Source organism: Chamaea fasciata, unplaced genomic scaffold (genome assembly GCF_029207755.1).
Source record: "Chamaea fasciata isolate MVZ Bird 193981 ecotype frontalis unplaced genomic scaffold, bChaFas1.0.hap1 SCAF_8, whole genome shotgun sequence".
Taxonomy (NCBI): Eukaryota; Metazoa; Chordata; class Aves; order Passeriformes; family Sylviidae; genus Chamaea; species Chamaea fasciata.
Window position 1 is genome coordinate 27,062,650 of NW_027094093.1, and position 27,110 is coordinate 27,089,759.

The window sequence follows — 27,110 nt, forward strand, 5'->3', positions numbered from 1 at the left end:
CCACGCAACTACTTTTTTTTTCTGCCTCTGCAACTTTTTTTTCCAATTCCTGGCATTTTTTCCCAACCCTGAAATTACAGATTTTAGTAAATCTCTTTCAAATTCCTCCTCCATGTTATATAGCTTTGGCAATAGGCCACTGTTTCACCTATCACTTTTTTAAGAATGAAATTCTTTTTGCATTTCTTTTAAGTGACAGGCCTTTTTTATACTCTCCAACTTGAAAATGCAATTTCACCTAGCCATCAGTGGATAGAGCTAGAACATAATTAATTCTTTCCCTTTCTTTTCTGCAGGAGGCCACATAGAAGTCCAGTGTGAAAGCAGAACTTAACACAGTTTCTTAACATATTACTTCTGTCCCAGAGGAGCTGCACCCTCGGAGATTACTGGTAATCATAATTTCCATCATTTCCCAAAGTGGGTGTTATCATGCAAAGCATGTTTTTCCAGAAGGAATAATTTTACCCAACATATTCACTCTTAAATTTAGTGAGTGGCATTCAAATAGGTCAACATTCAAGCCTAGAAAAATTAAGCAAATTAAAGCAAAGAGAAAAGATATGTTTTCTTTTCTAACTGGCAAGACAGCTGTGCCTGACCGTGTGATTAATAATATTAGAGAGAACCTGACAGAATTTGGATTTGGAAACGGATCAAGACTTGAAGAAATAATCACAGTAAATACAGCAACAGCCATTATTTTCTTTTCCTGAGCAGTGAAAACTGCTCCGTGCTGCACACACGTGACAGTATTGAAGCTCAATGACTTAATAAAGCACTCAGCACTCCCAGCCCTTATGAGTCAAATGAGGGACATTTTCATCCCTTTGCATTCTGACTTTAGACTTAATTTCTGCAACCAGTGGTAGAATTTGCGCTAAAATATGTGATGTATTTAAGACAGAGCCCTTCCGAACTTCTTCCCTTCCCCCTGCACTCAGCACTGGTGAGGCCACACCTCAAATCCTGTGTCCCGTTGTGTCCCTCAGTTCAGGGAGGACATTGAGGTGCTGGAGTGAATCCAGAGAAGGGCTACAAAGCTGGTGAAGGGTCTGGAGCACAAGTACTATGAGGAGCGGCTAAGGGAGCTGGGGATTTTTAGCCTGGAGAAAAGGAGGCTCAGAGGGAACCTTGCTCTCTAAAACTCCCTGACAGGAGGCTGTAGCCAGGTGGGGCTCGGGCTCTTCTCCCAGGCAGTCAGGGACAGGATGAGAAGACACAGCCTCAACCCGCGCCAGGGGAGGTTTAGGTTAAATATCAGGAAGAATTTCTTCACAGAAAGGGTGATTAGACATTGGAATGGGCTGCCCAGGGAGGTGGTGAACTCACCGTCTCTGGAGGTGTTTAAGGAAAAAACTGAACGTGATACTCAGTGCCACGGTCTAATTGACATGGTGGTGTTTATTCATACATTGGGCTCGATAATCCCAGAGGTCTTTTCTAACCTAAACGATTCAGTGATTCTTTTGGGTCAAACCGAGCCTGCGGAGCTTACAGGCTCAGCCTCCCGGTGGGGCTCTACACAAAGCTCAGGGGCACAGACGAAGGCGGCCGTGAAGCCCGCACACCTTTGCAGCAGCTCCGGGCTGCCGCGTTGGCGGGACCGGCCCCTCACCCCGCGGGCGCGGGCCCGGCCCCTCACGGCCCCCTCGCCCACCCCGCACCCCGCCGGCCCGGCCCCTCACGGCCCCCTCGCCCGCCCCGCACCCCGCGGGCCCGGCCCCTCACGGCCCCCTCGCCCGCCCCTCACCCCGCGGGCCCGGCCCCTCACGGCCCTCTCGCCCGCCCCGCACCCCGCCGGCCCGGCCCCTCACGGCCCTCTCGCCCGCCCCGCACCCCGCCGGCCCGGCCCCTCACGGCCCTCTCGCCCGCCCCCAAAGCTGATTGGTTCGCGAGCGCCTCGTGACCGGCGGGCGGGCCGGGCGCGCGCTCGCGGGGAGCCGGGCCCGGCGGGAGCGGCGCCGACGAGGGCGGAAGTGCGCGGCGGGGGCGCGCGGGCGGCGGCGCTGTCCCCTCAATGAGAGCCGGGGCGCGGCGGCAGCGGGAGCAGCGGGGCCGGGGCGCAGCCGAGGCGGGAGCCGGGCTGGAGCCGGGCTGGAGCCGCCGCGCAGAGCCGGGCCTTAGCCCCCAGGTGAGAGCGAGCAGCGACCTCGGGATCCCCCCACCCCAACGCCGGGCTTGTGGGGGCCTCAGGCGTCCCGGGCCCGCGCCCTCGGTGAAGGCGGGCGGGAGTCGCCGGGTGCTGGCCGTAGCCCGGGGATGTGGCTGAGCCGCCCCCGGTCTCTGCGCCCTGCGGAGAGGGACGGAAGACAGGTGGGGGGTGCCCGATGGTCACCGGCGGTGCGGGGCAGCCCCTCTCTCCCGGGTGCGTGGGGCGAGGAGAGCCCCACGGCTTCTACCAGGGGGTTCCTCGGCCGTGGGAGTGCACCGGGCGTGGGCGAAGGGAGAGCGGGGGCAGCCGGTGACCGTCGGGCCTGCGCGGGAGCCGCAGCGGGAGGCGAGAGGCCCCGCTCGTGGATTCGGCCGCTCCTGCGGCTCCCGGCGGCGCTGGGTGAGGTGGAGCCGGGGACCGCTGTGGCTCCTGTCTACAAGTGGGACGTGGGGGAGGGAAAGGGCGAGGAGGAGCTGGCCTTGAGCGTTAGTGCAGGCTGCCCTGCCTTCCCTTGGTGCCCTCGGATAAGTGATAACGTTCCGTCTGTGGGAGATAAACAGAGGGTTTGGGATGCTGTCAGTCTCAGCTGAGCCAGGAGTTCCTGGGGGATCGTGTTTTATCTGGGTAGATTCTCTCTGTGCCCGTCTTTATCCTCCCTCCAGCCTTGCCGGTGTAGATCTTGTAGGAAGAGAAGGGTGGTGCCTGAGCGTGACCTTACCTGGAGAAAGGCAGGGAGTGAGGTGAGACAAAGCAGCCCAGTCAGGTTTCCTGAACACCTGGTGGAGGCCTAACTTGGTCATTCTGCTGGAGCCCTGTTGAATCGATTCTGTTCTGAGGAGACTTACCCTTGGCTATGGCTGGGTATTTTCATGGTGGAAGGGAACAAGGAGGCTGCACCTGCACAAGGAGCAGTCTTGCCATTTTCGATGCTGATGTGTGCAGTCTGAGTAGTTTGGGGGTTTGCCTTCTTTTTTTTTTTTTTTTTAAACTGTTCTAATGTTACTTCCTTGGTTCCAAGATCCTTGTCTCTCTTCTGAGGGACAGGGAGGTGCCTGTCCTCATCCTCAGAGGTACATGATTTTCAGGAAAAGCTGTGTTTTTTTTTTTGTTTTTTTTTTTTTTTTTTTTTTTTTTAATGTCTTAAACACTCCCTGCCTGCCCTCCCTTCCACCTTTTCCCCCCATTAAAGTTGTCAGAGTGAGAGTAGGAACTATCAACTGGGAACCAGACTTGTGGTTCTTGGAAGTGATTAGCATGAAGGCTGAAAATTAATTTATTATAGAGAATCGTAGCAACAGCTCAGTCTTACTTGACATGCATCTTTGTACTCACGTGTAGCGGACTTGCTAGAATAATTTTAACTATGGATTTTTGCTTATGATCAGATGATACCAACTTAAAATGGTGGAATATTTTGCATTTATTTCCTCTATTAAATACTTCATTTAGGAACAGAATAGCTTTCAGACTAGTCCTGTAAACAAGTTTTCTGTGTTAGACTTTTAGTAGTAAATTGTTTATTTTCACTTCTTTTGGAGTAAGCTAACTTGATTCTGTTTTGCATGCCTGGAAGAAAGTGAAGCTGACCTATTTTTGCTAGTGTTATGTATATACTGCAGAGGAATTTCTAGTCTAAAGATTTAGCTGGACTGCTTTACAAAAGCTCTTAACTGAAAGCTTAATTTGACCAGACAATATCCTTTCTTGGCCACCCTTTAAAACTCTCAAACTTGTCTCTAATTGTCAGTGCAGTGGTACTGGAAATCTGGGTAGAAGAGCAGTTGAGGCATTTTGATCAAATCAAGTCAGTAGTGATGGGACACTGCCTGGACAACTTGGATGTGTACACTGAAATCCTGGATGGTTTAGAGTTTCTGTGTTCTAATGCCTCATTTGAGCTTCAAGGTTTTTCAGCTGCTTAATTGATTTTGCACCTACTGTTATTTGTCCAAATGCTGGATAAAATTACTTGCTTCTCTAGGAAGTGTTGGGGTCCAAGCTTCACATGGAACAAAATTGTCCTGTGAACAGAGCAGAAGTGGCTGCATGAAACAGCAGAACAACCTCTGGCATCATGATTTCAGAATCTGGTTCATAGTTTGTTCTTGCCCTGTAAACCTGTTCACTTTCCATGCAGTGGATAATTGTGTGTTAACTCAGTCATTTCTTACTAACTGGATTCAAGCTCCGTGTGACTGATTAAATGAGTTGCTTTCTATTACACAACCAATTCATGTGAATTAATAGCCTCTCTTAGCAGGAGCACTGTGGGAGCCTGTTTCTCATGACAGCTGTGCAGGCACTGGGCACCCATGGGAGTGCAAGTGCACAGTGCTATCAAGACAAACAGTGCCTGGGGTCAGTTGGTGTCTTGTGCCTGTTGCTGTAGCAAGCAACTCGGGATGGCAGTAGTGGTGTCTGAGGGTTTGAGTGAAGGGCAGTGGCTGGGGAGGCCACAGAAGTAGATAAATGTAGGTGGTTGCTGCTTTTCGCTTCCTGTGTGGCTGATTTCAAGTAACTTCGGATGACAGACTTAGGAGAGGGGCTGATCCTATTTATCAGCCAGGTTATATAGCAATTTATATTCTCAAACTCATTCTGTCTTGAACTGGAAATACTATCCTGCTGATAAAAACCTGCAGTTTCTAGGTTTTCTCTCTTCATCCACCTTTGAGCCCCATATCTCTGCTAACTGTTCTGCATCACTGTCAAGGAGTGGTGATAAGGTTCCATTGCTTGTTTCCTGCTGTTGCTTGGAGCAGCAAGGGCAGCACTCTTTCACTTTCCTAGTGGTAGTAGTCAGTTTTGTGGCTTTTGTTGTATGAGGAGGTTGACTCTTGGTGAGAGGCTAAAGAACATGTATTTAAAAAGTCCTTAATAGCTGCTAAGGAGCAATCATTTTGTTGGTAGTTCTTTTAGCCCATTAGACAGAACTAACCAACTTTCCTCCTTGCCTGCCCCAGAAATATCAAGTTGCCTTGTCATTTAAGCAAGATAAGTCTGTATAACTCATGCTTTATCTCTTCATGTTCTTCCAAATACTGCTTTAATACTAATATTAGAGAATCTGTTTTGTCTCTTGTGCTTGAGATGTGCAAATGTGTTTTTCAAGACCTGTCAAAATGAAAGTCATGGAGTCGTGTAATGTGAGAATGTTATTTAGGCTGATGTGTAAGTAGCTACTTGATTCTTCATGGTAACAAAGTGCTTGCTTAGAACTTCAACTCTTTTCTGTGGAACCTTGAGCCCATGGCCTTCCTTGCTGAAGCTGTTGACAAAGGAATAATGGTTGATTACATGAATATGAGACTTAAAGGAAATGCAGTCCTGACTAGGAATCTTTGCTGGATCACAAGTCAAAGACTGAAAAAATCAGTTCTGGGATTATAAGCATTTGTTAAAGTCTTAATCCTGTCAGCTGTTACTTTGTGAATTAGTGATGCTGTCAGTTGAAGTGATTAGTGTGAAATGTTTTAGGCCACTAATAATGCAGCGAAGCTGGAGTTATTAATATGTTCTTCTTAAATTTGGAATGTGTCAAAACTAATCTGAAGTCAAAGCATAGAACTGGGAAGCTGAGAACATGCTGAGCTAAGCAGATGCTGTGATTTCTCTGGTTTCTAGCTCTTTCTGTATATATTTTTACCTGTAGTGAAACATTATTTTTCAGAAGAATGCTGGCGACCTAGACTTAGCCCCTATTTTGGGCATGGTAGATGGACGTATTAAAGAATGTTTTTAACTTGGATTTAATATTGATGACTTTTTATTTTTTTTCCAAGCTGGTGGTTTGAATCACAGGTTTAACAGAGAAAAGAATCCCACTTCACAGGCGAGATTGTTATAGAGTACTGCATTACAGTATTATACTTAACGTGACTAAGCACTTTAAAAGATTATTTGTAGGAAGTACCTGAACCCTGGACTTCATCCTGCAGAACACACACTGAAGTGGCTTTTTTCTTTTTTTTTAAGTAGGTGTTTTATAAGGTTAGTGCTACCCTGCTCCAAAGGACGCTATCTTGGGCACCAGTCTAAAGCAGACATTTAACAAGTAAAGTAGTTTTAGATCAAGTTGCCTCAGCTTTCCAGAAAAGAGGTGGTTTTGCTAATTGGGGAAGCTGTTCTCTGATTAAAATGAATTAATTGTAAGGTATGTCATGATCTGTGATACAGCCTTTCCACTAAACTGCTGCTGCAGTTTAGTGACTCCTCTCCATGATGTTACTCTTTTGCTATTTAGTGTTCTTGGCTTACTGTGAGATCTCATTTTGGGTAGGTAAGGAATTCTCATTAGTGTACTCACCAAGAAGTCTCACTGACTGACTTTTATGGCAGCTTTCTGCTTTTATCTGCCATGTCATAAAATAGACTAGCCAGGAAATTTAAGGAAATGGTGTTTCAAAAGACAGCGCCAGTTTCAATCACACGTTCCTATCTCTCTTTGCACTTTATCATGTTTCAAAACGTAGTTTAGGAATCAATTTAATTTTTTAAACAATTCTGCAGGTGTTGGAAATTTACTTTTAAGTTAGTCTTATAAGGCAAACTAAATTCAAAGTAGGCTTTATTTGTTGAATCTGTTCTGAAGTTTTAATGTAAGGAAACTAATTAAAAATTATTAGGCAGACCAATTGGTGGTGATACTGTGCATCTTTATCTTCATTTAGCTTGTAAAACAGGATTAAGCAGTGTTCTTGTCCAACTCCTTTCCTTAAGTATTCAAAACTATCTTTTAATATCATCTAGTGTAATAGTATAACAGGGGCCATAGCAGAGCATGAACCTGTTATACTCTTGTAAATAAGTATTAGATAAGGCTTCTAATTAAGTATTAGTCATGATGGATTGGCTTTAAGTTTTCTAGCTCTGCTGTACTACTTGTGCAAGTTGAAAAATGGGCCTTCCCACAGATAAGATTTGTAGCAACTGCATTGCTGGGCACAGACCTAAAGTTGCTGAAGCTGGAAGACATTGGTGGAGACTGCCTAGTCCAGTCCTCCTGCTGACTGTGCTACTCCTGACCCATAAACTGCCTTGTTATCATCTATAGGCAGAGCTTTGTGCACTCCAGCTTTTCTCATGAGATAGACAACTCTCCTGCCTTGCCGGTCTGTCCTAAAGAGCCTGTGGCCATCCACTCAGCAGCACTGTAACCATGAGAGTTATTCCAGCTCCTCTCTGTGATCCCAGTGAGGTTCTAACCCCTGCAGCTACACACAGACCCCCAGTGTCTCCAGCTCATTCCCTGTACTGCATTCATTACTGTATGGAAACACCCTGTTGTGCTGATTTCCCAGGAAAGGCACAAGCTGTGAGATGAGCTGGCTGTGTATCAGAATAGTAGTTTTTTTATTCTGGTAAAGTGCTCTGCAGAGATAGGAAATGTCTCCAGGAGCACACAAGAATAAATGCACAGTTTATATTCTACACTAGTTCTGTATGTTCATGTGACCTGTCATTTGCTAGGTCATAAAGGGAAGTGTCCTGAACTAAATGTGTCCTAGTTCTCTGTGTTGAAGTCAAGTGGTTCTGAATTAATAGTCTGCCACCCAAACCCACCAAGCACATTACATTGTGCCACTCTTCATTCTACAGCACTCTGGAGGCTGTGTTGGAGAGCACGCATTTGGCTGTAAATGCTTTTATAGTGGTAGGCACAGCACTCTGTGAGGGAGACCAAGGATAGCACTTCTCCCATAAGTAAAGCTCTCCACAGCCTTTTAGTCTTCTTAACTACAGGGATGCCGAAATTGCGTAAGACCCCTGTACTGGTGTAATAATCCAGTTCCCATTTGAAGATAGAAATACTGCTTTTGGTTTTGGTGTAAAGTATATTAATACAGTAGTCTGGAAGACTCTCTGTTACTGAAAACATCTGTTCCTAGTCCAATAGAAAGGCAGCTTCTTGCATGTGCAGAATACCTTGGTATGGTATTCATTCTACCTGATTGGGGAAACTGGAGAAAAGAAATCTATTTAAAGGTGATTTAACACAACAGATGAATTATGGGTACTAAATGTGGCTATTGTTGCTTTGTGTGATGTAAATGCATTGATTGAAAGATGGAGGGAAAGGTTCAGTGCTTGGCACTTGTGTGATGTTGCCTGATTGAGGGAGCTTAGTGACTCATAGTACACATCTGTAAACCCTTCAGTGAAGTGCTTATAATAGTGGAAGTACTTTCATGGGCTCTAGGAAGATGATCCCTGAGTGCTCCTAGGGAGCTGGGATTCTTTGGTTAAGAGTGAGCTCAGGATGGGGGAATTATTACTTGCCTATCTGCATCAAATATGGTCTCCACAGTGGCTTATATTTCCCCAAATGGAGATGTGAGTGTACTGGTTTGAAAGCAAAACCAGTGAGAGACTCCAAGTCAGAAATACAATTTAATAGGAAGGGGGGGGGGGGGGGGAAGTAAAATAAAATTAATAAAAAACAATAGTACAAAAGACCCTTGACAGAGTCAGAATACAGCCTGACACACTGTTAGTTAGGATGGTGGTAGCAGTCCAGATGAAGTAGTCTTGTTGAACCAGTGATCCCATAGAAAGTTCTGGTAGCTCTTGTCCTCTGGGAATCCAGTGAATAAGGGCTCTCTGTGCTGTCCCAAACCCCAGATTATATCCAGGTGGGAGTGCTTGGCTCCTCCCCCTGGGCAGAGCATCTCACTATGGACTGATCTCATTCTGTGAGTCATGCAGTGGGTCCTTGGTGGCCCATTAAACAGAGCAAGCTCCCGAGCTCTCGGAGGGAGTTTCCTGGGAGTCATGTGTCAGGGCATTGATGGGCCATTAACAGAAGATAGTCCGGAGGGAGAGGGCAAGGGAAACACTGCCCCACCTGCCTTCAGCAGCTCATGAAGATGGTGATGGAATACATACTTTGGTCACATCTTACATTGTAACCTAGAACAGTGAGCATGAGACCTGAACTTCAGTTTGCAAGCAAGGAATGCAATTGTCTCTAATGGGCAGAGACAGTTGCTTCTGCTGGTATTACCTAATGTTTTGACTTGTGATTTATCCCAGACATCCAGTTTACTAGGGTAGCATGATCTAGTGAGATACATGCTTTGGGGGAGCAACAGTAGCAGCTTGTGGCCTGTCTGCAGTGTTTGGTGCCATGGTTGTGAGACCAATGGGCTTGGTCTGACAGCCCCAGGACAGGGTAATAGCAGTGGAGCTCCTGCAACTCTGTAGCACACTTCTTGGTTGAATTGGCATTTGTTGAAGTTCGTGAAATCAGTGGTACTGTTAACTTTCTTATGGATTATGTAGTTGCAGCTTTTTCACTGAAACCATGTTGTAACCTGGTAGTGGGGTAAGATTTTGGTAATTTTGAGCTCTAATGTGCCACTTAAGACACTGATTGTGTGATCTGAGATGTTTGACATGGCTGTTGTATTTGTTAGGCTCATGGAGATCCAGTTAAAAATTGGTATGAGATTAACTATCTGAAGCATGTCACCACTGTTTCTTAGTGGTTTGATGGACTTCATGTATGCTGTGTATCAAAGATGGACATGCTTCTGCCTGGGTGAGCTTTCAAAGGAAGTATAGTTGAAATACACTTTGCAAGTCAGTGTGGGAGTGAGGCTGTTGAACAAGTCTGTTGCCTGAGTGTCACTTTTCTGGTATGAGCCAGATTAACTAGTGTGAACTGTGGTGTCATAATTCACCCGAAGTAATTAGACAACTAGACTGTTATCACCAAAACGACAAACTCTTAGCATAGTAATACTGATTAATGGTATTAACTCAGTCTTTGTGCTTGTAGAAGATTTCTGTCAGGTTTTCTAGCAAGATCTTGCAGGGTAAGAGCGATGTGGTAGATCCCTCTCTGCTGTAGTCTGTCTGCAATATGCCTTCTGGGTGTTAATATTTGACTTGGAGGCTTTCTGAAACTACTTGGAGAGGTCTGGCTAGATATGTCCCTACAGAAGAAGTGGTTTTAGCTGTAATGGCACTACTGTCCTCTGACTTTCACTCTTGGTAACACCATCTTGTGAAATAAAGAGCATATTCTATCTGGTGCTGTATAGGCTCTACTAGTTGCTCTGTACTGAGTAATACGGAAAATAATGTGGAGAGTGGCTTCTTTTTCCCCCATAAAACTCTGTTACTATGATGCTTGCAGTGCTATCTGTGCAACAGTGAGGCAATTTTATAACTGTACTGCTAACATGCAATGGCAAACTCTTGATACTGCAGATACCTGGCTATTAGGAGCATTAGCTTCATAGCATGACATTGAAACCTTATTTACTTAAATATAGATGTATGTGATTTTTTCAGGGGGGCAGGGGGAGAGTTTGCTCCAGTGCCTTGAAAGCACTCTTTGAGGGAAGTCCTTTTTCTTCTCTGAGCTACTGCTCAGAAACAAGTTACTTTGCTATTTTTCTTTCACTCTGATGTAATTGTAAAAATAAACAACCAACCGAAACCAAGCAAACAGCAGCAACAACAAAAATCCCCGAAAAATCCCCGAAAAATCCCCGAACAAACAAATTCAGATATTTGAGTTCCCTAGGAACAGGGATATATATTTGCTTATATTTCACTACAGCATAAAATCTGAGGTTTAAAGGATTGCTTTAAAGTGTTGCACTTCTGAGCAACTGATCAGACTGATTCTTTCCTGTGACTAAATTTGAAGGTTGCAACCTTGCTACAGACTTGGACCAGATTTAGTTCCAGTTTTCCTTAGACATCAAGATAATTCTTAGCAAGGTTATTGGCTTGAGATTACTGGTGATGTGTAAGGTAATGTCTGTCTATTTGTAATGACTAATCTAGAATGGTCCTACACTGAATGATGTGAGAGGGCATATATTTAAGAGTTTCATCTAGTAAGTAAATGTAAATTAAATGTCATCAGATTTGCTTTCCAAGCTGCACTGATGCATCTCTGAAAACTTGTAAGGAGAATGGGGCTGTGCTTGGCAAGGATGGAGGGGACTGTGGAGACTGTGAGTATGTACAAGTATTTTGTACTTAAAACAGATCACTGTTGTGGTAGTCCAGATTTGAACAGAGCCTTAAAAGATGGAATTATCCAAGTCTAGCTGTAACTTGTTGTAAAGAGCAGCATGCTAGACTTTGTAGGACAATGATCAGTTAAAGGAACAATGCACATGGGAGTCTCTCGTTCTTCCTGTTCTACATAACTGTAGGTGCCAAAAATATTTTTATACTAAGTCCACTCTAAATCACTTGATCTTATTAAACTTTTTTAGTCTAAGTGAAGAGGTGGAGATGGCTTTGCATGCAAATGTGTGGAATAGTGAAAAGATACGGTATGGAGACCAGGGTCACTAGTAGGGATTCTTAATCCTAATTGGCTAGTATCCAGTGGTTGGATGTCTGATACTATTGATACGGTTAGAATATTTTAGTGTGATATCTGTGCCCTCTTCATGCATGCAGAGAGGACTCCTGATCACAACTATATTAAAAATACTGTTTTTATACTCCCTGTGATATTTTCCAGATGAGCAATTCTTAGTGACTCTCCTGCGGTACAGGTTCATCTCACAATCTGCAGTCTGTCTTATTATGGAAGCTAATACTCCAATCTAATTCATTTGATGAAAAACAATTCTGAATTGAAATGGTTCTTCAATCTGTGCCTATCATTTTCCCAGCCTTGTAGGAGAAGAATAATGACCTGGCTTCAGGTTCTGGTTTAACCTTTAGCTGCTGTAGCACAGTGAACTTGCTAGTCCTGGTCTTGCTTCATGTGTCTGTTAGTTAGCAGGGTGTATGTGGCTCCTGCCAGAGCGTATTTGTAACAGCCAATGTCTGTAAGTGTACACACAATTCTGGGGGGTTTAGGCAGGATTAGTAACTAATAATAATTGACTGAAACAGGTGTAATGTAACTTTCAGTGTATCAAGTAAATGTATTTACTGTGTTTTTTCCTGTAACATTTAGGGATATGGTTGGTGCCACTTTGAACAAGAATCTAGCCTGTATAAAGAGGTTAGATCACTTCATGTGCAGAGAATAAAGTAGTTCCTTGCCTTAAATTTTTATTCTTCATCCCGATATTATAAAGTCTTAAAGTTTTCAAAATCTCTTTTGAGTTCCCTGTTCAGTGCCCTTATCGTGGCAACTGCAAGTCTACTAGTAGCTCCTATGGAGAGAAAATGCCTGATTACCAAAAGCAAATCTGAGGCTTGAGTTTCACTCCAGTGCTCAGCCTGGCCACTGCAGCAGGGTGGTGGCTGCTCCTTATCTAAGGAGTGAATTGTGAGCAGGGTCAGGAAATTGCCCTGTTTCTGCAGCAATATATGTGACTGCTTGGCTGCTGTAGTTTCACCTTCTTTGGCCTTAGTTGTACAAACTGTTTTTCGCCCTTCACATCAGCACTGAGGTCTGTGTGGCCTGGCAGATGTGACTGGCAGGCCCGGTGGACTGTGCTGAATGGCTCTGCTGCAGGAGGAGATGGGCTGGAACAGGCAGGGACAAGAAGAGGGGACTGGGGGACAGGGGATGGTGATGGCATCATTGAGTGATAGAAATAGGGACTGTGAAGCTGCCCCAATGTGCTCTGTGAGACACCTCAGGCTGAATGAATTCCTTGATCCAATTAAACATGGCCCAGAAAAATCTATAAGCACAACTGAGAAGGTAGAAAATGTCCAGCATTACATGGGGAAGGATATGAGGATATCCCAAGCAGGAATTTTTACCAAATCCATCATGATCTCTGTTTAGCTTGAAAACCATTAGTTGGATATATGCCAAGAGGTAAGATATTAGCACAACAAAAGAGGACAGAGTAGCATTTGTAATTTTTCAGCCTGCATATCCTAAAATTTTCAGTGGCATTAAATATGCCACTTAGTCTCCAGTGGGGTTTTTTTAGTTGAATTACCAGTTGGAGCATTTACAGTCCATTGGAAGCTAATGGAATTTCAGTACTTCAATATTTTCTGAGTAACCTCAGAATGGCTGAGGAGCTCTTACGGTTCATAGCTCAGTGAGATTGTTAATTAGTTTTGTGATCCAGGGAATTTCTATGACTGCATTCTTGTGGGCATATCACAGAACCAAACACTTCAAAGCCTCTAATTCATATTCTGATAAATGAGGATCACTAAAATACTGTTGCAAAACTTTGTTCTTTCTGTGCTTGTTTTTGATGACATCATATTTAAGTCTTTATAATAGGTTGAATACCCAGATTTTCCTTTAAAAGTAGATATCTGAAGGGTTTAACAAAGCTCCTCTGTCAAGCTATTGGGCTAAGGGTTTCTAGAATCCTGTTTTAAAATCCAAAGAATGGCTGCTTTCAGTGGCAGGATAGCAATGAAAAGAAATGTCCAAAGATATCAGCTGCACAGCAAGAGAACAAGGGCTGATCTCAGCAATTTTGAGCTTAGAGCTTTATTTCAGTTTTAAATCTCACACTGAATGGAAGAACTAGCAGCAATTCCAATTAAAGCCTTTGGAGGGTCTCAGATTCTTTTATTACAACAGCAGAATATTTATTGGAAAACAGGTAGACTTAGTGAAGCTTCTTTCTTTTTTTCTTTTTTTTTTTTCTTTTTTTTCTCCCTATGTACTTGGATGGACTGTAGCAAAGTTTCTTTCTTGTGAAGTGACAAGAGCTTTTTCCTTTAAGTGTTCTGCAGCTGTGGTGTCTTAATGCATGTGAAAAAAACCCAGGGATGTTGAAGTGTGGTCTGGTTTGAAATCCGTGTAGTTGTTCAGTCACAGTCTTTGAATCTTGGTGTTAGGTAAACCAGTCCTCTTTGTAAACTGCCTTCTGAGCAGTTTTGCTGTTTAGGTTGAGGAGAGGGTGGAGAAAAAGCAGTTTACCAAGCTGTTTATAAACAATTGCCTTGAAGTGCTCAGTTTCAAGGGATCAGCCAAGGATGACCCAACAATGTTCAGGGGGCTTTATTAACATGCAGAAATTGTAATCTATACAGACAAGACAAGGGAAGGCTGAAATAGCTGGTGAGTTTAGGGTTAGATGTCTTACACTGAATGTGATATGGTTTGAGTAGTCCTGTGGCCAAGAGGAGATCTTCAGAAGTCTATATCAAAACAGCTGATTAGTAACTCCTGTAGTTTGAATTGTAGATTCTGTGCTTCATGTGGGCAGCCTGTGGCTGGTGTAACCTTTCTTTCTTGATCTGAAGAGCATCTTTCACCAGCATCACAAAGCTCCTGTTGTGCATAGGCTGTGTGTTACCTGTTGTAGGATAAATGCAGCATTATCAGGTCAGTGGCTTAATCCTTATCTTTTAAAACAGATGAAACAGGTAATTCTATTTTCTTAAAGAAGAAAGACTGCTAGAAAAAGTTTATTCTCTGACATGGGGTCTATCTAGCAGTTTATTTCAAAGCAGGATGAATGGTAACCAGAAGAAACAACCTGCCCTACCTCACTCTCCAAAATAAACTTTCAGAAGGTTTGGGGTGTGGTTTTTGTTTGTTGTTGGGGTTTTTGTTAGTTTGTTTGTTTTTTACATCTTATGACACTTAGCATATGAAGTTCAACATGGTGTCATTAAACCTGAGGGCAAAATGACAGATGGAAATTAAATGGATTGACTGACTGCTTAATGGATTGCTTCTTGTCCTGTCAGAGGAGGGTGAATCTTGCTGGAAAGTAAACTGTGCCCAAACAAGAAGTAAAGAACAATAGGGGAGAGGAGGCATCGTACACAGCATTAGGTGTCTTCTCTGAACACCTACTCAGTGAGCTCTTCAGCAGATGCAGTAAGACCCTTTGCCTTAAATCTATGCCCCATAAACTGAAGGGGCTTGAGTAATGTTTTAAAGCAACTGCAGCTGTCACAGGTTCTTCTAGACACTGCTCTTTTTTTGAGAAGTGGTTGGATTTCCCAAGACATGTTTTTCTGTGAACAGATGCGTTAATGTCAGTGTCTTGACTGCCACAAGGATGCTTAATGTACAGAATAGGAGGAAGATTCATCCTTGCCTACTCGGAGAAAACAGAGGCGAGAGCTTCCACTTGTGTTAATAATTATTTTTTTTTTTTTTAACCTCAAGGAACTGTTAGATGTGAGCTTTGAACCTTGTTGCTTAAACTGTTACTTGGGCTGCACAGGTGGAGGTAAAAATAAACAAACAGTTGGCTCCAATGCCTTCTCTTGTTGTTTCATTAGAATATTACTATTATAATCTCACCGTGCCCCTTTCTGGACCAGTGATGTGCTGTTAGCTGTTGTTCTGTTAGCACTGGTAGTTCTGCACTGATACTGACAGTGTTAATCCTGTGTCACGCTGCTTCAGCCTTGCCTTGTCCTCTGTTCTTGCCTCTGCACTGCTTGGCTGTTCTGGGCTGGAGGGGGCCACGCTCCCTCTGGTGCCACCAAAGAAGAGCTGCTTTGTGTGAAGCTTCTGGGACCTCAGTGAGTGCACACTGCACAGGGTCTGTGTTGTGAGCATACTGCTGCATTCACAAGGTTCATGTAGTCCTGATCCTCTGAAATATTCAAGTGGCACTTGGAGCAGCTCTGCAGAGAAGATCAAATACCTTGGCCATGAAGAGCTTTAGATGCAATCAAATTGTAAATTTTTATACTATTGGGTGGGTTTTGTTTAATAATATACTTTGATTATCAATCAGGTAATAGTGTTGGGCTGACCTTGCAGTTTCTACAGGCCATTGTTGGGGTGGAATAGAGAAGGAAGTATTTAAATGCTCTCTCCACTTACCTCTGTGATGAACTGAATCAAGCTTGTTGGTATTTTTCCTAACAGACAGCAATTCATTTACCATGACCATGTAAAAATGTGGTGTTTGTATTGACAGGGCAGAGAGGTCTTTTCTCTTGGCTATTAGTAAATTATGCCTTTTTTGCTGTTCATAGCACAGCACATAGGACTTAGTGCTGCCGCCTATTACGTATTCCTATGTTTGTGGTGGCAGAAAAATGTCTAATTTGAAAACTTTGTGTAGGATATCTGATAAAAGAATACTCACAGGTTAAAACCAGTCACAATTATACTGAAAAGTAGCTAACGGTCACACTCCAGAAAGCAGCTTATCCACTACTGTGAAATCCAGACTACTCTTGAACTAGGACAAAACAGCATTCTCTACAATTTAAGAGCAAGCTGTGTTATTTCTAGAATACTTGAAGTCCCTGAACTATCTCATTGTGTGGCCAGTCTGTAGCTCTTGTTTCTTGGGTGTTTACGTCCAAGCAAGCTGAATTCTAGCTTACCATCTGTCTACCATGTGGACAATAGGCAAAGCAACAACTTCTGGAGTTCAGATGGTACCTGTTGTGTTTTTCTTCACATTTCCTTGGCAGGGAAATGTTCTCTTCCTCTCTTGCCTCTCTGGTGACTAAGAGTTAAAAATCAATGTCTGTGGCAATGACTGAATTCACTGTCCCCAACAAATGTGTGTTTGTGCTGTACAGGGAGAACCTATGGAGAAGTAGGAATTGTCACACCCTGTTTCTGTACTAAGGAGTGTCCAGGATGAGGGAGCTGATGTATAACATAATAGAGAAGATTACCAGAGGAAAATATCTGTCTTCACTTACTAATGTTTATCCCAGAATGAGCACTAAAGATGATTAATTTGCATTGCTGTGCTAAATGTATGTAGCAAACAGGTGTGAGTAAAAAAACTCTGCATGGAAAAATACTGCTGCTCAGATGTTTGAAAATGCTGTCCTGAGGGCACTTCTTGATTGTTGGCATGTTTGTTCTTGTACGCATGAGTCAATGAGTACTTAGTTTGATTTGTTGCTTTTCAGAACATCAAGTCATGACAAGGGGAAAAAAATCGTCACTATCAGTGTACTCCAAGGGCAGTTGGCCAGACTAGTCATGGAATTGTCAGTCTCAGAACCCAGGGCACATAAAGTGTATTGCTTGGAACAAACAGCTTTCAGGGGAAGGTTTGGACTGGACAGTATCCAAAGGTCTCTTTCCAATAAATAATCCTGTGGTGTGTTTGTAGGCTGATGATCCCTTAGTCTCTTGTTAATTTTGTTTAGGGCGGCTGGTTGTCCTGAAGCTTTTTCCAATATACAACTCAGTAACTTCTACTGTTGGCCTTGTGTTTCCATACAGTAGCACTTGATGATGTGGCAGTCGCAGTGTTTTTCTAGAGTAATTGTGTCCAGGTAAATTTGAGGCTCCTGGAAGGGTCCATTGCTTCTGTGCTTCTAGAATAAAGTGTGCTGCTATAAATCAAGGCTGGTGCAGCCACTTCCTGTAGCCACTTCCTGAATGGTCTGCTGGTCTCCTTACAGCTCTCTGCCAGGATATGGGCAGCTGGGGTCCTTTGTGGTGCTCTGAGGGCACAAGAGTCTCTATCCTGCCATCTCTCATATACACATCATGTGTCTGAAATATTCATATTTGGGTTTTTTCTGTGTGGGAATCCTGACTGGTGACAAATCTTTGTTTCACTTATTTCTGCTTTTATCTTCAGTGTGCTGTCCTTAGAGATGCTGCTCTGTGCTCATCAGTGTGGCAGCTGCTGCTTGTGCTTCTGGTACAACTACTGTGTCCAGCTACTCTTAAAAAATCCCAACCAACCAAAAAAAGAAGCCGTATTATTTTTAAGAAGCCTCCAGCATTTAATTACTAGGCTTGCATAACACACAAACAGCGGCTTGTTAGCTAGGGCTTGTTTATTGAAGCTTACTCCTTTATAGCTTAGCAACATCAGGAGAAGAATAGGAACTGAGATTTTTTTTGCAGTAAAGCAGGATTTTTTTTTCTAAGCAAATTAGATTTACAGCATCAAAAGGCAGGAAGAGTGTAAAATAAATGCTAATGCCATGTCATAAGACTTTCTGCTAGAAGCTTTTGCAACTTGTTCCTGCCAATTTACTGTGTATCTCTGCTGTTTTCTTAGCCTACATGGAGAGAAGATCAAAAGCCAGATTTCTGCCTATGAGCAGATCTAAGGTATAGCTTAGTATCAACATAAAAGAAATATTTTAGAAAGGTGCAATGCTTTATAACAAGAACAATAAAAGCCACTTAATTTCATGTCATTTGAGAAAGAGTGGGTTTTTCTTTAGAAACTGCTCTAGACAGTAGTCTTGTAGGCTGGGTTTACAAATAAGAGTAGCTTGTTAGAAACCTTTGGCACTTTTATTAATCGTACTGTTGTCACAAATAGAAGGTGTTTGTTTTAATACCTTATCCTACTCATACTTTAGGCATGGTTTGCATGCCAGTGCATTGGAGTGGCCCATTCTTTAGGCTTGTGGGGCAGGATTTTAATCTGGTCTTTTGGCACTTGTGAGACAGTTTACCTGCATGCTACCGTGTCACAAATGTCATGGATGGGTGACTGTGCTGCTTCTCTCTGCAGATCTGATTGGTTGCCTTGCACTTGGTGTGTGGCAAGCAGGACAATGGCTGCCAGCAAAAGCAAGAACCAGAGTTCCTTGGCTCTCCATAAAGTAATTATGGTTGGCAGTGGAGGTGTGGGCAAATCTGCACTCACACTTCAGTTTATGTATGATGAGGTAAGTAACTTCAGTTCAGCTTCTCTAAAGCACAAATTCATATGGCTTGCTAAGCTTTTTTTTTTTTTTGTGGGATGGGAACTAAATGTGATGAGCAAAAGACCTGATGACCCAACTGCCTGGAGCAGGACGTAGAAAGCTGGGAGATGTGCCCTCTGGGAATATCTCTGGCTAAAGGTAACAAAATTAATGCTTATTTGGCAAAGAACAGTCTTCAGAAGTCATTCATAATGTATGGGTGTTGTGTACAGAAGCTGTTACTACTTGGAGTTGAACTTTAATTTTGTCATTTAGGTCAGATAAGGCTGAAGTCAGAAGTAAACATTCTAGCTCGTTCTGAGCCAGGTGATGAAGTGGGCATGTTCATAGCATGAACTCTTCCATACTGGTGTACAGGAAGCTAGATTAGGCAGCCCACGCTAGTATGTGAAAGAATACACGATTCTGTAGTTCAAAAGTTCGCGTTTATCTATAGGGTGTCCACACATACTATAGTAGTGTAAGTATCTGAACAGGTGATGTAGTCATTAATGAAAGTCAGCCAGCTTAACTGGCCGTAATTGTTGTGTTCTGAGGCTGGGAGGCTCTTTACCTCCGCCTCTCTCCGGGTGTGTGCTGTTGAACTAAGTTGAACTGGCAGTGGCTTTGTGGATCTGATCAATACTGAATGAACTAAAGTATGTACCTGTGTAACTATGGAGCAGGTTTCCTTGTTCAGCAGCTGCATGCTCTCATCTACACCTGTTAATAGTTCAGATACCTATACCTGAAGTATATTCAAATGCATTTTCTGAAAGTGAGAGATCTAGATAATGCCAGCAGATTGCTGGTAACTTATACTGAAACTCTGAAATTGTACTGAAGTTGCTGAACAGTGTTTTGTGTAGCAAAACTTGACTAGGCAAATTGGCTCTTTGATGTATTAAGGTCTTAAATAATTTGCTTTTAATAGTAAAACTAAAAAAAAGAAGAAGTGGTGTAACTTAGTGGCTGATTGAATTATGAGAAGGTTTGGGGGAATTTAAATGTCACTGAAGTGAAAGAAGGAAGATGGACAAATACTGAGACTGTTTGACAGTAATTCTAAACACTAATCCCTTTCTTGTCAGTTTGTAGAAGACTATGAACCTACCAAGGCTGACAGCTACAGAAAGAAAGTAGTTCTGGATGGTGAAGAGGTTCAGATAGACATTCTGGACACAGCAGGACAGGAGGATTATGCTGCTATCAGAGATAACTATTTCCGCAGTGGGGAAGGGTTTCTTCTGGTCTTTTCCATAACAGAGCATGAATCCTTCACAGCAACAGCAGAGTTTCGGTGAGTAGTTTCTCTCCTAGGCAGGGGAAGTTATCCAGTTCTGTGTTGCTCTGACAACTCTGCCTAAAAGCTGCAGCTCTTTATTCTTTGTCTGTTACCATTTGGTCAATAAAAGTGACGCCTGACCATTTTGCTCTCAGTAACTGATAACCTAAACTACAGTATTCAGCCTCTGGCTTTAGTTGTCTTCATGCCTGCAACTTATGAGTGCATTACGCCAGCAGCAACTTCAGGCAAGTAACAGATTCTTGGACTCTTAAAACAGGCATATTCCAGCCAATTTTCAGTCTTAATGGATGTGAAGTTTAATTATCTTAGAACAGTACTTCTGGAATTAAGTCTGTCTTTTGGCCAGGTTTCAGACACAGTATTGCTTACTGCTAGAAGCAGGTGCTCTAAGGAAGGGAAGGATTAGCCTCCACTCTCAGGTATGGATTGGTGCCAAACAAGGGTTGGCAGCCAAGCGTTGCTATTGTATTCCTAGAAAGACACACAGTAGTAGTAAGCACTTCCATTTTTCTTCTTGGGATTAGCAGTTCTGATGTAAAAATTGGCACCAGATTGACCATAGAAACTGCTTGTGTAGTGTGGGGGGGGGTAAATAGAAAAGGATTTAAGCCACTGTTCTGGTTTTAGGATCCACGTAGCCACGTTGTTCAGGGCAAGTGTTCTAACTCTTTTTGAGAATACCTGTTGCCTCAGTAAAAGGTAAACTGGAGATTGCCTGGAATAGCTGTATAACTTGAAGGAAAACTTCCCAAAGCGTAGGGGAAGTTTATCAGTCTGCCTTATGTTCCCTTTGCTTCAGTGGTACAAGGTTAACAGATACTAACTGATAATGGAAGTTCTGTAGTGGGGACACTTATTTCTAGGTCTTTCTTAAAGCTTGCACTCCAAAACTTTGGTCCAGGTTCTTAACATACCATACTGTTTCAACAGTAGTGGAAGACCACAAAATCTTTTACAATAAAAATACCGTTCCTTCGTCACATAATACTTATATGACTGTGTTCTGCTTCAGAAGGCTGGCAGTCATGGGACACAGAAGCAGGCCTCAGTTTGCTCTAAGTGGAGCTCTGAAAGGAACCAACAGTTCAACTGTTACAGGACTGCAAAACTGAGTACTAGGACTTTTCTTAATGTAAGATGGAGGAAAAGGTCAGGTAACATTCAACACAAAGAAAATGACAAGTGGAAGCACCTGGTTTTGGCTTATGTGCCTAAGTGAAATATAATGTTAAACCCAAGGCTCTGAATGAAAAAGAGTAGGAGTATTTATCTTGGCAGTTTGTCTTTTTGTCAGACTTCCGTAACTAGGTTAATGGTGTGTTGGTTCAAGATTCCAGCACAGCAGAACAATGAAAAAGCAATGCTAGCCCTGAAGATGGGCAAGAAAGGCCTAAGAGTTTTGTGATGCAGAATCTCCTACTTTTCAATGGTTCAGAAGTAAAACAAATAGTGAAATTAGTTAAATGGAATATTTAGACTGACGTGCAAGAACCAGCTCCTTGATCCAGGAAAGAGTGTGGAATGGGTAGGATGAATCACGGACATCCCAGGCCAAACTGCAGATTGGTATTATTGATCCTTTAGGTGTCAGAATTCTAATGCTATGAAAAAGTTGAATACTGAAGAAACTATAGGCTTGTCTTTAAACCCTAACTATCCCGCTGATTCTATGCATTCAGTGTTTGCTTTCAGTGCCTCTGTAATCTGAAAATGTGTGAAGGTGCAGTTAAATGCAACAGCAGATTGTCTGCTTCAGTGTTAATGCTATTTTAGAGTCTCATGTAGTCTCCATACATTGTTATTTTGTAGATGGAAAATGCAGGCATCTGAAGTAGTGTGGTAATTTAGTGAGATGAGAGGGTGTAGCACTGTGCTCATGCCTCATTTAGTTCTTCTTCATAAAAAAATGAAGCAATCTGAAAATAGTTTAGACTGGTAGAGTTCTTCCAGCATCCTAGATGGACAGCAGCATGTGTCAGTCTGGTTTAAACTGTTTAAACTTGTGTTTTACCCCAGTGACAGCAGAGACTGAGAGCATGCAACATCACTCCATCTCCTTTCCTGGATGCTAGTGCATCCTCTTAGCATGACAGGTTAATGCTGACAGTTGAAATATTTTCCTGGAGTCTTTGAAGGAGGAAGGTTGCTGGCATTTTAGTTAAGAATTGTGTAGTAACTCTCCTTTGGGTAAAGTTTAGGTTGCCATTAGGAATGATCTCTGCCAGCTAATCAGGCTGTTTGCAACCTACTGCCTTGGCAAAGACTTGATGTTGCCCAGACCTGTATTGAGATGTGATGCAGACTGTGAATTAAAGATGGTGACTGAATGCCAGGGTGGAACTTGGCAAACATGTCACTTGTACTCTTCCTCATTCAAATGTGAACTCCTGCTGCCAGTTACTCTTCTGCCTTACTCTTCTTCTTTCCTAGAGCCTGATTACTCACTAACTAAATGGTAAAACTGCCTTCGTGGAAGTGTGAGGCTTCCAGTAGTGTAAAGCCTTAGCACTACTATGCTAATCTTGGAATAATAATTTTAAAGTGTGTGTCCAACTGTTGGGAAATACCCAGCTGTAAACACTAATAATGTGCAGACCACTTGATCCACTCCACATAAGTGTGGGAGTTTTGTTGCTACTACTAACACAGATATTTTTATTTTGAATACCTAATGTATTAGGGAACAGATCCTGCGTGTGAAGGCTGAAGAGGATAAAATCCCTTTACTGGTAGTGGGAAACAAATCTGACCTGGAGGAGCGCAGACAAGTGCCTGTAGAAGAGGCTCGAAGTAAGGCAGAAGAATGGGGGGTGCAGTATGTAGAAACCTCTGCCAAAACTAGAGCCAATGTAGATAAGGTAAGATAAATGATAGCTGCTCAATTAGATCATCACTACTTGTTCAGTAGCTGACTCTTGCTGGGACAAAAACAAGTCCAGTGTTTTTTAAAAAAAAAAAAAATCCAAAACCCAATGAACTTACTGGAACGTGTACACTTAAGCACTTATCTAGCTTGGGGAACCTGAGATCTGGAACAAGTTAATGCTATTGTCTTGTTTTAACTGTTTGTACCTGAACCAATAGTTTTTCAATAGTACTTTGGGTAAATGGTTCTAAGGATTCCCTAATATGTTAATTTGTTTGTAGGGTGTGTCCTTATAACACAAATAAGTAACAAGCTATGGACACTTAGAAATTGTTCCCCCTTCCCTATAAAGCTACATAGTGTGGTTAATCTTAAAATTTTTATTCTTGTTTTCTGCCAAGACTACTTTGAATTGTGAGAAGAATTTTTGCTGTGTTCCTGTCCTGTTTTGACTTGTCCTTGGTGGTATAGGACGGTTATTTTCATGTTATTCTGCTGCTGCTTTCTTGCATAAACAGTGGTGGTAGGATATTCTAGAAGAGAAATGATTTAGGACTTTGGAGTGTTTGTCCTGTATAGAGGAAAAATCAATTTCAGTCATCCCCTTTATTTTGTTTGAACTGAGGATTTCTTGAAGTAAAGGGTGCCTTTTTACTTCAGCAGTTCACAGAAGATGATCTTAAATTACTGTTTGCACCCTAAGGCCTCCAAATGTGTCTTGCTAATATACATCTGTTTAAAGATAACAAATTTTAAGCAGCTTTCTCTTTGGATAAAGAGCACTTGCAGCTAGCTGTACTCTTTAAGTTCTTCTAGACAGCTTCCTGTTCTTCTGTATTAGTTCACTAGTGGAAATGCTGTTGGTGCACAAGTTGCTGGCAGAACTCCTTTTCTCATTAAAATTGCAGTATATGGAACTCCTGAACTGACACCTTTTGGTTTAAAGGATGTGGCATAATTTCAGTTTGGTGAAGAACCATTCTGATGTGCAGAATGTTACCAGAAAGTCACCCTCAGTTGTATAAACTGGGTGATACAGTGTAACATAAATATTTAGACTTGCTTTAATCTGTAAGTATCTCATATTACTAATGAATGGCTAGCCTGTTCTATATTTGGACTCATTTTCTGATCAGTTGGGATTAACAGCAGTGGAGCTGTGTGTCAAGTGTACTAGCATGGTGATCTAAAATTGCTGTTACAGGTCTTCACTGGCTAGCTTATGTGGCATACTGCTTATCCTCTGTATAAGCACTGTTTGGTGCATTGTACGACACGATATTTCTCTTTGTGGTGACTGTGTGTTAATACTGTGGCAGAATTTAAAAAAAAGAGGGTTTTGAATTATAAACTAATCTACTTTTGATCAGTAGCATGGTCTTGTTTCCAAGAATCAAAAGCTTGAGAGTTCCCCATTTGGAAAAAAACACAGTCTAGTTCTATAGAGTGATGCTAAACTCTTGTTCTGTAATCCTAAGAATAATTTTAAGTAATAAAATTATTTAAAAATAAGTACCCAATGACTGTACAGCAAAACAGCTTTTGCATCTGAAGTGGTATGTACCTTGATATCAGAAATACAGGGGTGAAATTGCCTAAATTTTAGATGAAAAAACGGCAGCATGACTTCCTCTGAATTTTTCTTGTAACATAGTTTTGAGAATTTTTTCTGCCCTGTCACTTGAATGCTGCACTTTTTTAATTATAGACCAAGCAGAGTAGTAACTACATGGAAAGGTCTGGACCAGCTTCTTTCCATTGTTAACAGCAGTGGAAGTGTTTGCTGCATACAGACAAATGTTCTCATGAGCTCTGAATGCTACTTTTGTGCTACTTATGGTATTCAATAAAAAGTTCTTAAAACAGGGCTGTTGAATTTTTTGATAGGTAAGATTGTGCAGTTTTTTGTCACTGCTTGACACTAACATAATTCTGGTCTTGAATTTGTCACAGGAATCTTTGTCTAGACTTCTGCTGTGTTGAGTACAGTGTGGTTCTATGTCTTTATTGGCTGCTGAATACAGTAGTTTTTATCTGCTTTCTGGTGGCTGATCTTGTTTAATCTTTCTTTATTTTTCCCTCCTAGGTATTCTTTGATTTAATGAGAGAAATAAGAGCAAAGAAAATGTCAGAAAACAAAGACAAGAATGGCAAGAAAAGCGGCAAGAACAAGAAAAGCTTTAAAGAAAGATGTTGCTTACTGTGATGCTTTGGAACTGTAAATATCTATCTACAGGTGGCATGGATAAAATACCACTAAGGATATAGGGCTGGATTCATGAAAGGAAGTCTGTATTGACTCCCTTATCTTTTGCTTTGCATATCACACCTTCAAAATGTGAAAACAACTTTGCAACCATTTCTGGTATCCAACAAAACCTTTGCCTCCTTAAACTGAAATGGGCTCCATCTTCCGACTTTCAAAACTAGAAATAATTTCAGAACTACAATCCTTCTACTTGGTTACACAATGTACTTTTGTATTAACTTCCTTCTAATGTTTCTCTATGTTTCTCTTGAACCTCTATTGGCCTTAACAAGCACAGCTGTTCAGGTTCAAACACTTTTTCCTGCTGTTGCTGCCCTCCTTGATGGTGCAAACTGCAGAAAGGCTAGATGACACCTAGTAAAGGGTTTGAGTCTCCATCTTCTCTTAGTTGTCACTGATATTTCTTACACTGAAATCTGCTGACTTCCTCATCACACTCCATGTAAGAAATAGCAACTGACAGTTGAGAGTCAAGTCAAAACAAACTTCTGTGTTCTGTTTAGTCAATACAGCATTCATGAATCAAGCCTATGGACTCAATTCAGACTTATTTAGGAAATGCAAAAATTGATATTTAAGTACAGGATAGATGCATTCCCTGCTGGGGTCTGTCTTCTCATCCTTAAATTAGTGGTATGGGGTGAGAAAATGACTGTAAGCCTTTCTTCAAAAGGAATAGTATTATCACCATCTCCCTGAAATGCTGTCCCAGGTTTCTTCCATGTATTGTGTCTCAACTCAAATACACTCTACATCTATCATCCTTCTCTTCCCTTGTACTGGAATAGTGGAAATAGGTGTTGATTTAATCAGTTATGTTTATATTGGAACACTTGTGATGATAATGTTGGAAAGTGAGAACATCTGCATCTGTCTCCTGTCTTGCTGAAGATGAAAATGTTCAATAAGGATGGGTCCCATCACACAATCATGACCTGAATTGGTGAGGCATACATGCTACCTCTCAGTGATTAGCTGGCTAGTGAGCTGTATGGTGTCAAAAAGCAAATGAAGTTAAGCAGTTGCCACATCTCTTACTCACTGATGATTTTATATGTACCATTTCTGATGCACAGCAACCTAGCACATGATGAGTTTTGCTGTCAGTTATGCATTGGTGGTCATGTCTGTTCAAAAAAACAGTCTAGAAATGGAAAAGCCAGTATTTAGCAGATTCTGTTGTCAGCTAAATGAAATGAACTTTCTGATGCAGTTCAAATTAAGTGCAGTTGCCAAAAATCACTTCTGTCACTGTGGAAAAGAACTGTCTTCTGGTTGTGGAGTTTGTCAATGAATTATGGCTATCTTCTGCCTCCAAGGAGCAGAGAAACTTGAAGGGTAACTGGATGCTTAAAACACAGTTGCTTGGTAGACATAATCTAAATGGTTGTTCGATGAAGCTCACTGCAGCACTAAATTAACTAATGGTGTGTCTTCCTGAGATGGGAGTAGTGAATACTGTTCAGTACTTAGTGTTGTAATTTGAGGTTGAAAAATTTTTTTTCACATGTACTAGATTGCTTTTGTGCATTCCATCTCTGAACATTGAAAAAAGTAAGATGTGATCTATATCAGAACCTCTGTTGACCTGAGGTTTCACCGGGACTTATCTCAAACTCATTGTCTTCCATAACTAGTTCATCTTGTCAGGCAACTCATTGGACTGGGGAAACTGTACTAAATAAAAGGTGCTGTAATCTTCATTCTTGTCAAATTAAAGTCCTTCTTTGTTACTATTATCTTGTATGGGCAGAAAGAATAGTTAACCAGCTCTGGAACTGCTTCTCTGTGAACAGTGTAATTAATTGTGAAGTTGGCTTTGTTATACCCAATAGTGTTTTGAAGCAGAAGCTGGAAGCCTGCTGGCTTACAGAACTTGTCACTTGATCTGTGTCACCTGTGTCTAAAGCCTAAGCACCTAATAGGACACTGGAAGCTATAATAGATCTAACAAAGTTTCCTCTTGAACTTCCATGGATAAAGTTCATTTCTGACTGTATAT

The 27,110-nt window shown here is 42.1% G+C and overlaps 1 protein-coding gene across 1 annotated transcript; it reads left to right on the plus strand.

Annotated features, from left to right (window-relative positions):
• Window positions 1–1,964: 1,964 nt before the first annotated feature.
• On the plus strand, window positions 1,965–26,811 carry RALB (RAS like proto-oncogene B). Its single transcript, XM_066190246.1, has 5 exons — window positions 1,965–2,134; window positions 18,490–18,646; window positions 19,756–19,964; window positions 22,654–22,831; window positions 24,926–26,811. Exons 2-5 carry the CDS (start codon window positions 18,533–18,535, stop codon window positions 25,043–25,045), a joined length of 621 nt encoding a protein of 206 aa, XP_066046343.1. The 5' UTR covers window positions 1,965–2,134; window positions 18,490–18,532; the 3' UTR covers window positions 25,046–26,811.
• The last annotated feature ends 299 nt before the right edge of the window (window positions 26,812–27,110 follow it).